General features: G+C 38.6%; 1 protein-coding gene across 1 annotated transcript in view; it reads right to left on the reverse strand.

Annotated features, from left to right (window-relative positions):
* Positions 1–12773, reverse strand: part of FAF1 (Fas associated factor 1) — a 520342-nt gene extending 507569 nt beyond the window's left edge. Inside the window, exon 1 of the mRNA XM_023258678.2 lies at positions 12665–12773. Within this exon, the coding sequence (XP_023114446.1) occupies positions 12665–12709 (45 nt within the window). The 5' untranslated portion in view covers positions 12710–12773. The remainder of the gene's footprint in view (positions 1–12664) is intronic.
* Positions 12774–18699: the final 5926 nt, after the last annotated feature.

Genomic DNA, 18699 nt, shown 5'->3' on the forward strand with positions numbered 1-18699 from the left:
CTCTCACCCCTTCCACCCCGATCATTACCCATGAAGTGACCCAAGTTGAGATGATCCCTTTCTGGGCATAGCTGTATTCACTGGCCTAAATGACTTAGTAAGTAAAAAGATGTTTCAGTCTTCAACATTTATCCACATACCAGATGCCTGTGGATGGTAGGGAGCATGAAAGGTCCCTCAAATATCTTGACTATCAAGCTCACTGTTGAGGGGCTTCTGAGATAAAAAGTACACCACTGTCAACTGCAAATGGCCCAGAAAGCCCAAAAGCATAACACAGATTAGTTTCACAAGCCAAAATTGTGTGGCCAGTCAGCCAATTGGACTAGAACAACAACACCATAACCAGAAAAAGTATCAACAGCAGTGAAGCAGCACTGATACTTCTGAGTGGGAGGTCAAAGTTCCAGTGTATTAAATCTGCCAAAAACAAGCAGGAGCCACATTCCATGAAATGTGGCTTCTTTTATTATGTGACAAGTAGGTCAATTTTTGGCAGAAGTCACTAGTATAATATGCAATGCTACTCTCTGCATCAGAAATACACAGTCCTTAAGTCTACACCCAGTTTATGATAGCTGATGCGTTATCACATCTAATATGATGGGTGGATCCAGACAACAATGATGGCTCTGGGCAGTGCAGTCTCAATCAGAAGCTTGATTCCAGTGGGCTTCATTAGAGAACAGGCCCTTATTGTGGGCATCTACATGAGTGATCCAGACAGTTTGATCAGCAGCTATAATTTGTTTCCATAGTTCACAGCTTCAAAGAGAGCTGTCTTTAATCTGCCAGTCTATAGTTTCCAAGTGGCAGACCAAATAGCTAGACCATTGGCAATAGGCCAAAGGGGCAGGAGAAATACAAGTTCCATGAAGGAAAGTACTGGCCAGAGCTATAAAAACAGCCTTGGGGCACCTGGGTGGCTCAATCAGTTGAGCATCTTGGTTTCGCTCAGGTTATGATCCCCGCATCAGACTCCACACTGAGCATGGAGCCTGCTTAAGATTTTCTCTCTCTTTCTCTCTCTCTCTCTCTCTCTCTGTGTGTGTGTGTGTGTGTGTGTGTGTGTGTGTCCCTCTCCCCAACTCACGCTCTCTGAAATTAAAAAATTAAAATTAAAAAAAAGAACAGCCTTGAGCTCTATCCACTGAACAATCACATCCACTATCAATCTGCATAGCTGGTACAGAGGCTGAACAGCCCCAGGAAACAACAAGTTTCAGCTTGGCTGAACCACTGGTAAACTAGGCCTAGGTTTAAGGAAACCTCTATGAATTGAGGACCCCACTGAGGCGGTGGCTTTGCCTTAGACAGTGAAGTGGGGAATAAAGATTCCTCCAAAGGAAAGGCTGAGCCATAAGACATTATGCACCCCCATCCTCCCATCTCTCAAACAAACCAGTGAAAATTCTAACAACTTTGCTCTGTGCCCATAGAAGTTGCAAATTTGTCTCCTTTCACATTCAAGTATAGGTGTACACAGGTCTATAAATGTTGTCTAAAAGGAGGCAGAAACTTCTGCCCAGCCAGGACAAATCTTAGTACTAGTGGTTACATTGTGGGGAGTGGGGGGAGTCTGACTCTGAATCTAATAGACTAGTGAAAAAAATTCCCTCCACCAAAGAAGATACCTGAGGGTGGTTAAGAGTTAGCAACAACCAGAATGTTCAGACAGCTGTCTTTGATCCTACTTCCTGGTGCTCAGCCTGCAACCACCTCCCTAATTCTTCCTCATTAACAGGCAATAAAGTAGAGAACCACTTAACAATTTGGACAACATGTTCAACACCAATTCCCATAGACTTCTCTCAAATTCTGTTAACCAGCCCATGAGGCCCTCACCCTTCCTCTTCCAGAAAGCCATGTGTCTGTCGATATACCATCCTGGTTGCCAAAACTGTCAGAACAGTGAAAGATCTGGTATTTTTTACCCTACTTGCAAGCTAACAAGTTACCCTGACAATTTCATTGATGTGGGCAGAAGACCTAGACTCCTGGGTTGGAGACAATGAACTTTATGACTCATGACAATATTCATAGCCAGAATATCACCATTTTCTTAGGCAGTCCCAGGCCCATTTCCCACAGTGCAACACAAAGTAGGCCAAGTCATACCTGCACACGCAATAGATTGCACTAGAGGAGGAACTCAGAGCCTAGACAACCCAAACCTTTCAAAATGCAAAGGGTATACATGCCTACCCTTTACTCCAGAGGGAGACACTATCTCTATCTTCCAAGGTAGCTCACTATACAAACATCCTTGAAAAGAGCAGAAACAAAAGCAGTCAATGTCTCTGATCACAAGACATACAGAAATCATGGAGAATTGTATCAGTGGATCCCAAAAAGGCCACCGTAGAGTTTAGCTATTAAGAGCCTAGCACAGTATCTGGTACATACAAAGCAACAAACAGCTAGATACTAATGTTCTTATTCCTCCCCCATTAAACCTAAAATAAGAATGTTCAATTGTGTCTCCACCTCACTTTTATTACATGCCAAAGGATATAACTAAGATTTTATCCATATATATATGTGTGTGTGTGTGTATATATATATATATATATATATATGTATATATGTACGTGTATATATATGTAAATTACAAATTTATAATAAAATAAACTAAATTAAAAATAATTTTTTTTAAGTATGCTCCACACCCAACATGGGGCTCAAACTCCTGAGGTCAAGAGTCACGTGCTCTACTGACCAATCCAGTCAGGCCTCCTCCTAAAATTATATTTAAAAACACAAGTTCAGGGCGCCTGGGTGGATGGCTCAGCTGGCTAAGCATCTGACTTCAACTCAAGTCATGATCTCACAGTTGCTGAGTTCAAGCCCCTCATTGGGGTCTGTGCTGACAGCTCAGAGCCTGGAACCTGCTTTGGATTCTGTGTCTCCCTCTCTCTCTGCCCCTCCCCCATTCATGCTCTCTCAAAAATAAATAAACATTTAAAATTTTTAAAAACTAATAAAAAATTAAAAAAAAAACATAAGTTCAACCACTACTTTTCCCTTGGGAGAAAGAAGGCAGGGAGCCAGAAGGGCACAAGAAACAAAGCTTTCCTCTCATTAACATTATACTACTACTACAGCTCAATCATTAAAGAGTCCAGGGAACCAGGGTAACTACAGGTGGAAAAAAAACAGGTGGCTGAAACCTAACTCTAAAACCATTAAGGTGCACAAAACCTGAAAAAAAATTTTCTGCTTTTCTTTACCACAACTTGACATCTCATCCTTCCTACCTCAATTATTCCTCTATAACCACAAATAAGACAGCTACAATTATTCTGTTAATGTCACCAAACTGCTTCTTGAAATTATCTCAAACTCACCTTAAAGCCAATGACTAATGATTTAAAAGGGTCAACAATTTTGATTTGAAATTTAAATCTCTGCCTTAAAAAACAGTTTGAAAGTGAAACCATAATGAAGAAGAGTGATTGGGGCACCTGGCTGGCTCAGTCGGTGGAGCATGCAACTCTTGATCTCCAGGCCATGAGTTCAAGCCCCACACTGGGTATAGAAATTACTTAAAAAGAAAAAAAAAAAAAAATTAAAAAAAAAAAAAAAAGTGACTGACACATAGTTCAATAACAGCATTCAAATTTCCAGAAGTTATTGACCTCAAGCCCTATATTTTGCCACATTACCTTACTGAGCCCTCTATAAAAAGGAGAAAGCACCAGAAGGGAGATGCTCTGTATTTCTCTATAAATGGGTCACTTTAAAGTTATAATCCTCAATTCAATAAAATAAGCTGATTTTCATTCTCTCAATGACAAATTTTATTATTCAAAATCATGTCAATAAATGGTAGATACTTAAAAATACAGCTGACCCTTGAAAACCACGTGTTTTAACTATATGGGTCCACTTATACCTGGATTTTTTTTTTCAATCCAGTACAGTACTGTGTATTTTCTCTTCCTTATGATTTTCCTAATAACATCTTCTCTAGCTTGCTTTATCATAAAAATACAACATATAATACATAGAACATATAAAATGTGTTAACCGTTTATATTATCAATAAGACTTCCAGTTTAAAGGCTATTAGCAATTAAATTTGGGGGGAGTCAAAATTACACGTGGATTTTCAACTGCATGGCAGGTTGGTGCCCCAAACCCCTGCATTGTTCAAGGGTCAACTATACATACAAACTTACAATTCTACTCTATTTGTACCATAACAGCTAAGATTCATAATATTCCTTCAAAATATATTCACTGAGTGCCTCTTATAGATATTGTAAGAAAAAATGGTTAAGACCAAGGCGGTTGTTCAAAGAGCTGACAGTGGCAGAAAAAAACAAGTGATTACCAACAATCTGGCATAAGACTCAAAAGAAGAGAAACATACAAAAGATATACAACATATGTAAGACAAAATGATTAACCCTAAAACTGGGTAGAGGGTACTGATGTTATAAGCACAAGGCAGCCAATAGGTTTTAAGAGATAAACAGAAGTTTTCCAAAGGGCCACAAAAAATAAGGGTATAAAGGCATGGAGCTTTGGGGCACCTGGCTCAGTTGGTGGGGCATGCAACTCTTAATCTCAGGGTCATGAGATCATCCCCACAGTGGATGTAGAGCTCACTTGCGGGGGGTGGGTGGGGAGAATATGAAGCCATAAAACACATTCTACTGTGAGCATCAAATATATATAAAATACTCAATTTTCCTATGCCATAAAAATGCAACAGTACTGAAGACAACAAAATCAAAAAAGTCCCAAGAATGGATGTAACTTCTAAAGTCATCTAGATCAGTTGTTCCCAAGTGTAGATCTTGGATCATCAACATAACCTGGGAACCTGACTGAAACACAAATTTTCAAGCCCTACCTAGAATGCACTCAATCAGAAACTTGGGGTGGGATCCAACAACCTAAGGTTTAACAAGCCTTCCAGGTTATTCTTATGCAAATTCAAAGTCTGAGAATCAATGATTTAGATCAGGGTTTTTCAGCACTAAAGACATTTTAAGGTGGATAATTCTTCATTGTGAAGGGATGTTTTGTGCAGAATGATTAGCAGCATTCCTGGCCTCTACCCACTAAATGCCAGGAGCACCCCCTAGATGTGACAATCAGAAATGTCTCTAGACATAGCCTAGTGCCCCTGTGGGGAAATTATCCACAACTGAACACCACTAATCTAGATAAGGATCAGCAAACTTTCCTGTAAGGGGCAGGGTTAATATTTTAGGCTTTGCAGGCCAAGCAATCAACTATTCAACTTTGCTATTGAGGGCAAAAGTGGCCAGAGACAGTATGTACACAGATATGCATGACAGCCTTTCAATACAACTTTATTGACAAAAATCAGGTGGTAGTTTGGCACTCAGGATGTAGTTTGCTGATCCCTAATCCAGATCAATTACCTAAATTATAACTGAATGTCTTCAACCCCAGCTGCTGGCAACTGATTGTCCTGACTCTATATGAATATCTAATCTAGTCCAGTCCTGTTTTCAGGTAGATATTGCTCTAGACAAATCTTCATTTCATAGACTGAGTAACTCAAACCGAGAAAGGATAAATGACTTGCTCAGAGAATCAGAGCCCAAACAACAACGACAACAACAACAACAAAATAAACAGCAATAAACTAGAGCTCTAGTCTGCCTAAGTGCAATGTTCTAACAAATGCTTCCTACAGAGGTATATAACCATATAATGCTGTTTGTGAAGCATTCAAATATTCTAGCACTTTGCAGTTACTAAAACCTGGCAAGAATAGTATTGGTTTCACGGTGGGAGGAGGGGAGTGAAATAACTTTATCTTAAAGGTCCGAATAGTAAATATTTTAGGCCTGTGGGCCATAATGTCTGACTCAACTAGTCACCTCTGTCACTGCAGCAAGAAAGCAGTCACAAACAATAAGTGAGTAGCTATGGCTGTATTCCAATAAATCTTTATGTATAAAAACAGGCAGCCAACTTACAGGCTATAGTTTCCTGACCCTTGATCTACAAAGTTCATAAACCCAGTCTGGAAAACAACAGGCATCAACCCAACCCCGCTCAACAAATCTAAAGGCTTTTTATTCCATGGCTTCTGACCACCTGTAAACTTAGAGGCATGGCACTAGACTGGAATGAGTGCTAGTCTAGGAACAACCAAAGTGCCAGACCCACCCTCACTTCCGTCCTTCTGGCATGTCTATTATATGCCAGATACTATTAATTCATTCTGTATGTAAATTTTATCATTTGGAGAAATTTCTGAATGGTGGGTCTTGTTTTTCTCTAGAACTCCAAGCCATGTGACACATTAAGCTAGAAAATAAACACTCTAATGTGCACCTGGACAAAACCTTTATTTCAAACCAACCCATGAACTTGGACAAGTCACTTCCTTTTTCTGATTTCAGTTTCCACAAAAGGAAAAATGAGAAGCTGGAAATAGATGATCTCTGAAGTCTCCTGCAGAGAGCAAGCATATACTTTAAAATTGTCAAAAATGAAAATAACAAGGCACTTGGGTGTCTCAGTCAGTTAAGCATCTGACTCTTGATTTCGGCTCAGGTCACAATCTCACAGTTGTGAGATCAAGCCCTGCATTGGACTCAATGCCCGTGGAGCCTGCCTGAGATTCTCTCTCCCCTCTCTCTGCTCCTCCCCCATGCATGCTCTTTATTCTCTCTCTCTCTCAAAATAAATAAATAAAAATTTAAAAATAAAATGAAAGTAACAACTAAAACTTAATGAACTCTTTCTACACTAGACATCTATTCTAATCACTTTACAAGCATTAACTCAGTTTTCATATGAGGAAACTGAGGCAGAAGTGTGAAGTGATTAGTCAAAGATCACAAGATAAGTGAGTTGCAGAGCTGTGATTTAAATCCAAACAATCTGACCTCAGAGTCCATGCTCTTAACTACTAAACTTTATTCTACATGCCAAAACCTTATTTTCCCAATGACCAACAATCCAAACACAAACACAACATGCTTTGTCTCCCTAATGAATAAAGAAGATAGTGGAGAAAAGAAAGAAAGGACAATAACAAGACTACTTTCTGCCACAGTACTCAATCTCCTGCCTAAGGCAACCTCCCAGGAAATACATATGATGTTCCACCGATACATAGTTTGGTCCCTAATCCACAACATCACAAAGGACACCTATCCATGTGGATTAATACCATTTCTACTTGCACAGTCTGGCATCTCCTTTTGTAGAAGATTCACAGCTTCATTTAAAAGGAAAAAAACGTTATGAAGGGGCAGAAACTAATTTCAAGTGACTTACTGATAGTGTCATGGAAGAGTTCATGCTACCAAGAGAAGCTGACAGACAAATAAAAATGTAAAAGTCCATAGTGACAGTCCAGTATGAAAATGCATAAAGCAATTTAGGCAGCAAAGGTTTCACTAGTTTGAAAGACCAGGAGAGGAAAATAAAAGCACAACTATGTCATCCAGGAAACAACTGAAAGTAACATCAAAATCAAAGCCAAATTAGAGAAGAAACAGACTCACTCTGTGACCACTGGAACTAGGTTCAGAAAACATATTTTCTTAGCATGGCAGATAAGGTTTTGCTTTCTTTTTTATGTTTATTTATTTTGAGAGCGAGCATCAGCATGCATGAGTGGGGGGAGGGGGGGAAGGGAGGAGAATCCCAAGCAGGCTCTATGCTATCAGCACAGAGCCCCATGTGGGACCCAATCTCACAAACTGTGAGATCATGACCGGAGCAGAAATCAAGAATCAGACACTTAATGGACTAAGCCACCCAGGCATCCTGATAAGATTTGTTTCCTTAAAAAAATATATTACTATTATGAAAGCTGTTCCTTTTTTTTTCCTTGACTTGAGTGAAGCTATAATCTACATCTCTATATTAGACAGTAACAGAAAAATATAAGTAGAAAAATATATTAAATCAACATGTGACACTAACCTAAGTAGCTATAGCACCCGTTTTGTCCCCCTTCCCAAAATTGTTATAAAAATGTATCTTAGAGGAAAAAGAAATTAGCATTGCATTAATTAAAAGGTTAAGCGAGAAAGGGAAAATTTTTTTTGTTCAGATAGACCCAAAATAAAACATAACTAACATTACTAAAATTATTTGATAGCAACAGCAATTCTATTTGGATAGCTCTTTTCACAACTGCAAGTAAGCCAAATATATCTCAAAAGTTTGTTTGAGCAAATGATATTTGCTCTACACCTCAACCTTCAAAAAAAAAAAAAAGGCAAAGAATTCTACAATTACAAAAAGAACAAGATCTGGAATTTTCACCTGAATGCATCTCTTTGTTATAAAAAAGACATTAAGGAAGAAAAGAAAATTGTCCTCATTTATTAATGCCTGCCTGTTTTTAAACCCAGGAAATTCCTCTACATCTCCTCCTAGCTCTAGCCAGCCAAAACTGTAGGTGTACTACTCTATTCATTCCTTTACCAGTATCAGGCCATGCTAACACTATTTACATTTAAAATTGATTTTTTTTTTTTGGACTATTCCAAATTCTAAACTCACTTGCCCAGAGTTGAATTTACAAATAATTCATTAAACATGATACTGCCATTCTCTCCATTCAAGCTTTTGGTGGTGAGCCACTATGGATAACAGTATGGCAGTTCCTCAAAAAAAATTAGAAATAGAAATGCCATATGATCCAGTAATTCTACTTCTGGATATATACCTATAGGAATCGAAAGGAAGGAGTCAAACAAATAATTGTACACCGATGTTCACAACAGCACTAACGATTCACAACAGTCAAAACATGGGGGGAAAAGTGTCCATTGACAAATAAATGGGTAAACAAAATATGGTTCAGCAGTCCCCCATAATCCACAAGGGTTATGTCCCAAGGACTCCCAATGGATGCATGAAACCAAAGACAGTACTAAACCCTATATGTTTTTTCCTATACATACATACCTATGAGAAAGTTTAATTTATAAATTCAGCACAGTAAGAGATTAATAACTATAACAGAATAATCTTAGCAATACTGTATACTGTAATGAAAGTTATCTGAATGTGGTCTCTCAAAATCTTACTGTACTCACCCTTCTTGATGATGTGATATGAAAAAATGCCTACATGATGAGATAAAGTGAGGTAAATGACCCAGGCATTGTGTGTAGTATTAGGCTACTACTGACCTCCTGATTATACATCAGGAGGATCATCTACTTCCAGACAACAGCTGACCAAGGGTAAGTGAAACCATGGAAAGCAAAACCACAGATGATGGAGGACTATTGTATATACATACAGTGGAACAGTAGTCAGCCTTTTTAAAAATGAAGGGAATTCTGACACTTACTACTAACTGGATGAACACTGGAAACCTCATGCTAAGTAAAATAAGCCAGCTGCAAAAGGATAAATACTGCAAGATTCCACTTATTAGGTACCTAGAAAACTCACATTCATAGACAGAAAATAGAATGGTGGTTGCCAGGGGATGGAGTTCAAAAAAAATGGGAAGTTACTGTTTAATAGTTAATGTCACAGTTTTGCAAGATAAAAAGATTTCTGGAGATGGATGGTGGTGATGGTTGCACAACAATGTGAATATATTTGATGCCACTGAACTGGACACTTAAAGTGGCAAATTAAGATGGCAAACTATGTTATGTGTATTTCACCACAATTTTTAAAAATTTTTAATTGAGGGGTACCTGGGTGGCTCAGTTGGTTGAGCGTCCAACTCTTGGTCTCAGCTGAGATCATGGTCCCACAGTCATGGGATCGAGCCTCCCCCTACTTGACATTCTCTCTCTCTCTCTCTCTCCCTCTGCCCCTCTCCCCTGCTCTCTCTAAAATAAAATAAATAAATAAAAGTTAAAAAGTAAATGAAAATCCTGTACCTTTCTCAAAAAAGGAGAAAAAGGGGGGCAAACCAATTAGAAGACATTGAACTATAGAAAACAGGCTGATGGTTGCCAGTAAGGAGGATGGGTTAAATAGGTAATGGGGATTAAGGAGTACACCTGAGGGGGCACCTGGTGGCTCAGTCCATTAAGTGCCCAACTCTTGATTTTGGAGCTAATGGTTCTAGGATCGAGCCATGTTGGGCTCTGCGCTGACAGCATTAGAGACTGCTTGATATTCTTTCTCTCCCTCTCTCTCACGTCCCAGACACTCAGGTACATGTGCTGCTCTCTAAATAAACAAACATTTTTTTTTAAAAAATCATGTCCCTTTCTACAAAGGCAGCACTGAGCTAAGTTACTATTAATTTCATGGTCATATGTTCACTTTTGGGTGGAGAAATTGATTTGCACAGTTACAGAAGAATCCAGCATCTTCCAAATGTCTACACTCCAAGACTTGAACGGCAATCTTTAAAATTACCCAGTTTCTGATAACTGGATCAATGCTAATTTTTTAAAGTTAATCCTATGAAAAGTTTATGTAATATAAAAAAAAAAAAAGGAAGAATAATTGATCTTAAAGCTAAGTCCACAAGAGCAAACTGATCTGGAATCATCATTTGTGAGAAGAATATGAGGTTCCTAAAAACACAAAAGGCTAATGTGCTCAATATGTATATAGTTTCTAAGTAATTTTTTATTCTACCAATAATGTTCCTACCTACTTGACAATATAAAAGAAACCTTCATCATTTGGCAAACATGAGAATGCCATAGCTTTTTCACATTTTGTAAACAACTGTTCACATCAGTGCCACTGGTTTGAAGAGAAAAACTTAGTAGAATATACTAATGTGATCAAAATTAAACCCCAAATTCTTGTCAGAAAATCTTACTCTGAGTACAAGAATCCTAAATTTCCTATTTTGGGCCAATATAAGGTTCATAGTAAGCACAATAACTGTCATAAATAATGAGAGAACAAGCAGCTACAAGTTGTCACAGGAAGTATAAAAAGTTTGGTGAAATCTCAACAAAGTTACACTTACCTTAAAGCTTTTAATGAGGTACACTACTCTAAATTGTCTAAATCCATTCTTACCAGAATATGCCAATTTTATTTTTTTAATGTTTATTTATTTATTCTGAGGCAGGGGGCAGGGAGAGGGGACGAGGAGAGCCAGCAGAGGGGCAGAGAGAGAGGGAGACAGAGAATCCCAAGCAGGCTCCAAGCTGTCAACACAGAGGCCACACAGGGGTTGATCTTATGAAGCATAAGATCATGACCTGAGCCGAAATCAAGAGTCGGATGCCTAATCCACTGGGCCACCAAGGCACCCCAGAACATAACAATTTTATAACAGGATAAACTACTCCTAGAAATAGAGTCCTTTTTCATACAACCATATTCCACATTAGATAAAAGACTAGAGAATGAAAAAAAGAATTAAGAAAATAAAAGACTTAGGCAAAAAAAAAAAAAAAAAAAAATCCTAGGCCATGCTAATCATACAAAACACCAAAATCTTGTGGTCAACTTTTATTTTCAGAACACTTCTTTCTGTCTGAGTTTGGAAGTTACAGTATAATCAAATACAGATACATCCATATTCCCAATAAATCTGGTAACCGGGTAAGATAAAGAACAAACTATGGAAATGACTATCACAATATTAAGTTGTAAAAATAAGGAAATTTTTAAAAATCAAAGAGGGAGAAGAGAAACCCAACAAAATCTCATTAAGAAAAAATGCCACCTGCTGTGCTAGTGTTAAACCATTGTGTGCGATGACAGTATTATAGAATGAAAAGTCTATCTATACATAACAGTAGTTTCTAAATTAATCCCAAAATGATTGGTTAAAAATATCTCACTACAATAATTTTTTCATCATACATCAAAAGGCAAAGATGGCGTTCACAGGATATTAGCTCTAACTCCAAGTCTTTCATGAGGTACAACTCTACTTTCAAAGGGCCTCCCTAAGATACTTATATATTAGTGTAACTACAGTTGGGCTAAGGAATAATCTTTGCTTATCCTTTAAATTATTCCTGGAATTAAGACACCAACCAAACAATTCAAATCTGGAGGAGAGGGGAATCCGCAAATATGAATTGGTAATTTATTAAGCTTATGAATTCACTGCAAAGATACTATGGTATATGCTATTTGCCTCCTCATCTTCATACCCTCCAAAGATTCCAACATGGCATCAAAGTCTCAAATGTTTATTTCTCCTTGAAAAAGACCATACCCTCACCATTACCTTCACCACCACCCCCTTCTCCTTTTTCTTACTCTCCTCAATACACCACACCCACACCACCACGCTCTCCACACCCACACTCCATACAGCACACTCTCAAGTAACAACCCAAAACTCCTGACCCAAAATACCCCATACTTAAAAGCCCCACACTGAATACTCCCAAATTCTACCTGTTCTCTACATAATACAGAAAACATTACACACAGTCCACACACATACTCTAAACTATTATTAACACCCCTCACCCTACAAATGCGTATATAACACCCAACCCAGCATATGAATTGCACGTTCCCGGATGGTTCACCTCCCCCCACCCCCGACACGTTCCCGGATGGTACCACACACACACACACACACACACACACACACACACACCCCACACGCGCGCGCGCCACGTACCATACAAAAGCCCAAACCACACACCACTGCAGTGCTCAAACAAACCCTGAGAAGAGGCAACCCTTCTGGCACCAGGAACCCACGAAGTTGGAGGTGGAAGAGGAACAGGGCCAGATACTTCACCTGAAAATCCGCCAGGATCATCTCCCGGTCCATGTTGGACGCCATGGCGGCCGCCGAGTTCCGCGGCTCCGGGAGCGAAGCGCGCACCTGGCAGGGAAACGGCGCCTCCTGCGGCCGTCGCCGCCGCCGCCGCCGCCGCCGCCGGGCGCCGAGGGGCTGGCAGGCGAGCCGGCGGGCGGGCCGGCGGGCCGGCGGGCGGGGCAGCGCGGGAGGCTAGGCGCTCATGCACTCAGTAACCTTCAGGCGCCCGGCCGCCTGCCTGAGCCCCTTGGAGCCCGCGCCGCAGTTGTCCTGACAGGGAGGCTGGTCTAGATGCCGGTCAGGTCTTCCTGTCGCTGGCCAGGATGAGGACAGGTTACGACAGCGCGCACCCGGCTCTCTTCAGCGGCCGTGAAACCGACGGGGGCGGGGAAACCAGGCGAACGAGCAGGCGGGCGAACCCCACAGCCGCCTCCACCTCCTCCGCTTCCTCCCTGGCCGCCGCCTCCGCCCCTGGTTGGCCGGCGCCACAGCTGTCGCACATTTTGCCTGTCATCGAGGTCGCAAAGCACTGCTTTGCGGCTGCCACGTGACTGCTTTCCTGTCAAGCTCTGGGCGCGCGACTACCAGGCGGGGATCCGCGCGCCGCAGGCGGCGACGCCAACCAGCAACTGCGGGAGATTGAAGTCCCGCAACAGGTTATTCCGGTTTGGAATTAAGCAAAGGCCTCGGGATACTGCCCCCCGCTGGCTGGGGCGGGGATGAGATTCTGAGCCTTACGAGGTTACATAGTTACATAAATACACGTCAAGCCCCACAAACCAATTCGACACTCTCACAACCCGTTTTACAAACAGCATTTCATAAATTTCATTTTCTCTAACAAAGTCTCACCAAAATACAATTTCATATACAGTCTTTTAGGCTCAACCTCACTGTCAAAACCTGCTTACACACTGTCACACTCAAACCCAAGTCCCCTGACACCTGCATCCTCAGATTCTCAGTTAACACAGAGGTAACCAGACTCCCAAGATAGATATGGGGGAAACATGGAAGCTGAGAAAGGTGAGACTATCGACCCCAAGAAAAGGATGAGCATTTTTGTTAGTTATGAGAAATAAAAACTTTTCTATTCCTACAGCATAACATTTATTTTTTGGACCTGAGGCAACATCTTACAAATGGGGAAACCTTGAGTCCAGCTTTGAATAGTCAATTTAAAATAATTCCGTAAGTGAAGAAATTATATTAAAATACTTACCGGTTACTAAAAGTTTCAGTTTATGGTCAGAAGTTGACAGGCTTTGAGACAAGAATACTCAAAGGCTATGTAATGAAGTGTGACCATTTGTAATTGTCATCATGGCTGTAGGAAAAGTGACAGTGGGATATGTTTGACTTGAGTAAATATCATCTTCTAGACTATGGTAGAGCATGACTTGCCTTGGAAAGTGCATAAAGCCCTGAAAGAGTGAAGTAAGATTGCTGATTTTGTGCTGTAAAGTAGATACTAGTGAAATCACCATTTAGAACAAGGCCTAGCTCTTTGTATTCCCTGAACACAAAGAAGAGCACTATGGTGTTCTAAAGATCTAGGTTTATTCTGTGTTTCCCTTAAGTGAAAATAGTCTGGCCTACAACTCTCATGCAATAATCTGTATTTAGACCAGAATTAGCTAGATAAGGAATAGAACCCTCCATAGTCACATGAATTGAAACATCTTGTTTAATTGCCATCCCATTGGAAGTAATTTCAAAATAAAGCACAAATGTGAATCATGAGGTGAAACACAGAACCAGCAATTTAAGTGTGGCAATTCAGTTGTCCCATTCATATACCTCATTCTCAGCACAGGGTAGGTAAATAATTGTCTCTAGTTACATGGCCAAGAATAATGCAGCCCTGAAAAGTTGGAGGTTTTTCCTCTGTGATGGCATGTGTATATACTGCAGAACCCATTCAAATCCAGTGCTCGTCCCTTTCTCCCTCCCTTTTCTCCATCTGGGAATTAAAATGATGTGGTAATGTATAAAGATGGAAAGAATACCCTACACATTCAGGTATATGGGTTCTAGTACTGCCTTCCCAGCTAATTAGCTGGGAGAACTTGGATGGGTCACTTAGACTCTCTGACTTAATTTTCTGACATGACTGTTGCATGTGATAAGAAAACAATCATGAGAATGAATGGAAAATATTTTTACAAAATGAGCATAGATTTCACAGCATTACTAGGCTTCAGATCTAATTCTTCCCCTTAACAAAAAAAAAAATTCTCCAAGTCTCCATGTCTTTATGTCTAAAATGAGGCTTATAAAACTTATAGAGTAATTGTGGATATTGAGTGATATAATGCTTGTGAAAACTTTTCAGAAATTGTAAAGCTCTCCAAACATATTAGATGCTATTACTCTGTATACCAATTCCTAAATGTTTTTCTGAAGCCCACCTCTTTCATAAAACAGGCCAACAAGAATTCTGCTTTCTAATCACTGCTTTTACTGTTTTTACAACAGAATATAATGGTCTAGTAAATTCTGTAACTTTTTTCTCTAATTGTTTCATATATTAATGTTTTAATCTCTCCCCAGAGGCTGAAAATTCCTTGAGATTACAAGCCATTTCATCCAGTGTGTTTTTATATCTACCATAATTCATATATAGCAAAGTATTGAGTACATAACAACCAATACTTTTGAATTGAATATCTAGTATGTACACATATTTTACACATCTTATCTCATTTAATTCTCACAACAACCATTTTACAGAATAAAAAACTGCTCTGAGAAGTTAAGAATTTGCCCAAAGTCATGCTACAAAGTGACATACTTAGTATTCAAGGCTAGGTCAAAACTAGTGCTCTTTCCACTTAACCTGGTTACATCCCTGCAATTCACCCTCCATGTTGCAAAGTTTGTACATTTCCCTATGACCTACCTATTCATGATTTGGTACATAGCATCCAGAGTAATTGTCCACTGCAGAAAACAAAATGAAAGAAAAATATTGAATTAAAAATAGTTCATTTTTCATTTCTCCAGAATTCTTTTCTTAGAAACAATTTCATTTCACTGTCACAAACTGAGAGAATAAAAATATATAGTGATTGTATGTAAGCATGAGCAAAGGAAAATAATTTTAATCTATCCATTCTCATAGTTGATCTACTGCATTAACTCATGGAGCGGCCTAATTCAAATATAGATCTTTTTCTAGAATCTCCATGTTCTTTGATCTGACCATTACTTTTTTAAAAGGAATTTTTATTTTATCTTCCTTTCAAATATATGTGATAAAGGTTATTTGTAGTTATTTTGCTGAATTTTCATTTGAAATAATTTTAGATTTATATTTATTTACCTTCCTTACCTTCCTTACCTTATTACCAGCTTCCTCTAATGTTACCACCTTACATAATCATGGTACAGCTATCAAAACTAAGAAATTAACATTGGTATAATACTATTAATCAAATTCTAGAGGCTCTTTGGATTTTTACATTAATGTCCTTTTTCTGTTTCAGGGTCCAATCCAGAATACATTATATATAGCCATTTATTTCGATATTAAATGTATTTCCTAAGTTTCTTTAGCCACTTCCAATCTGATAGTTTCTCAATCTTGACTTTTGAAGAGTAGTGGTCAGGAATTTTAGAATCCCACAAATTGGGTTTGTCTAAAATTTTGTCAGAATTATACTGTTTATGGATTTGGGAGGAAGAATACCACAGAAGTGATATGTCCTCATCAAGTATTATCAGGGCACATGATATCAACATAACTTATTACTGGTGGTGTTAACCTTAACTCTTTGGCTAAGTTAATCAAGCTTTTTAACCATACTACTCACTTCTAATGTAATTCATAAGAAGATTACTACAGAGTTAGATCCACAGTTGAGTAATCAAAAATATATTTCATCTAATGATTTGATGTTCTTTAGGAGGCTAGTGTCTGATCCTGGACTCTTAACTAACAGGAAAGGCATAAGATTTGGGCTCAAGATCTGAGTCCAAATCCTATATCCCACTACTTACTGGCTTTAAGTCACGAACTCTAACAAGCCTCAATTCCTTCACCTGCAAAATGGGGAAAATTACCATATTTAACTCAGAAAAAAATGGGGATAATTACCATATTTAATTAAGAGTTGTGAAGATTAAATAATCTGTGCATCATATATCATAACCATGAAACAATATACATATATTAATTATTGCTATTATATTTAAGCTTTTGAGTTGCTTACTGGGCATTTATTTTCTTACTTTACAAATTGACTTTCATAAGTGGGTTGGAGTACCCATATAAGAAAGCCTACTGAAACTCAGAAATAAAATGGCAAAGTCCCAATTATGAAATGATAAAAAGATCCCTGAGGGTAGCAGTCTGTTTTCCACCTCTGTTGGGTCTATGAACACAACAAAGACTTTGATACTAGTAAAGAAATTATAAATACCACATACACATTTCCATAAGCTAATCATTCAGGAACCACATAATTGAGTCAATGAGGAAAAGAACAAAATAATTTGATAAATTATATTTCTATAAGCTTTTTAAAATGAGTATGAACTGCTGGGGAAAAAGATTTCCATAACTGTTAGTATTTAATATCCAACTATAAAGCCTCTTTTCCAGTATTTGAAAGACATGTCATTATTATGCTAAAAGTGAAACCACTGATTTCAATATAATAGATGCTTAACTGTGGATCTTTCTCATATACCATGTTAGAATGTCAAATTATTAAAGGCAGAGATACTCACCTTTCTATATACTTCAATGAACTAGCACTTAATAAAAACTAGATTCTCATTGGAGTTACTTTGTAGTGCTTACCTATGCTCTCTGAACTAAGGCTGGAACCTCTGTGATGCCAGTTGTGGTTTATACAATAAGCAGACTGAGTATATGCTTTAGGACACCAGCAAAGCCAGAGTAAAAAATAACAAAGACTTCCTTAAAGAATTTAGTATTTCAGCAAAAGCACTGAAATAGTCATCATGGGAAAAATCAGAATTTTATTGGACTTCTTTACTCTTATTTTTTGGTTTTGTTTTTATTTACATATGAGGTGGGGGGTGATGGGACATCAAAATCTTTCCAGTGCTTACGACCCCCAAAAATCTTAATCCAACTCTGTATGCATCTTAAATTATCATAAATTTTATTTACTGTTATTTAGCCAAAAGTATTTCACAGAAATAATACATATATATCTATGCATAAAGAGTGCACTTTAAGATTCTTCCTCATTGCAATATCTTTTCTTAGCAAGAAACCAAAATAAATACTAAAAAGCAACTATAAATTTGAAATATCTAAATGTACGTAAGAAATGAGAGGAGTTAATTTCTGGTGTTGTAGTACATACTTGACTCACAATTCAAGTTTAGTTGCCTAAGAAAAGAGCTGTAGTTATTTTTTTTCTCAACAATTCTGTTAAAGAAAAGACTGCTAATCTACGTCGTAGCCAGTCTCTTGCTAGAGATCACACAGATGTTTCTGGTGTGTTTTGTTGCTAATACTCTCATTATTCTTCAAGGAACTGGGTACAGATGTTGCTTGAGGATATGCTTGCTAGAGGCCGGCTGTAATTAGACCACTTGTCATTTTTTGCTTGGTTTCATTTTGACCACTGGGTGCACCATGTAACCGTGTTGCATGTTTTTAAAGGCAAAAAATATATATAGAAACCAGTAGTAAATTAATCTTACATAGCTTAAAGAGGAAGTTAAAAGTACAGACAACTGGTGTCTCACATGACTGAAATAAACCATTGGGGAAGAGACTATTTACTCCTTTACAGAAACCCTAACCACCCCCCCCCCCAAAAAACCCCAAGCCCCCATCTAAGTAGTAAAAGAGAACCTAGGCAATAAAGAAATGGCCTTGATAGAAAACCCTTCCCAAGAATTAGTGTAAATTTGCCTTTAAAGTTAATTGTTTTTCTCCCTTTCCCCGAAGAAATGGAATATTTCATTGGTTCTCTTCCCTTGGAACATTAAGTCCTCCGAGTTCGTCATGATTTCCTCCTTACACCATG

The sequence above is a fragment of the Felis catus genome, chromosome C1, assembly GCF_018350175.1.
Source record: "Felis catus isolate Fca126 chromosome C1, F.catus_Fca126_mat1.0, whole genome shotgun sequence".
NCBI lineage: Eukaryota > Metazoa > Chordata > Mammalia > Carnivora > Felidae > Felis > Felis catus.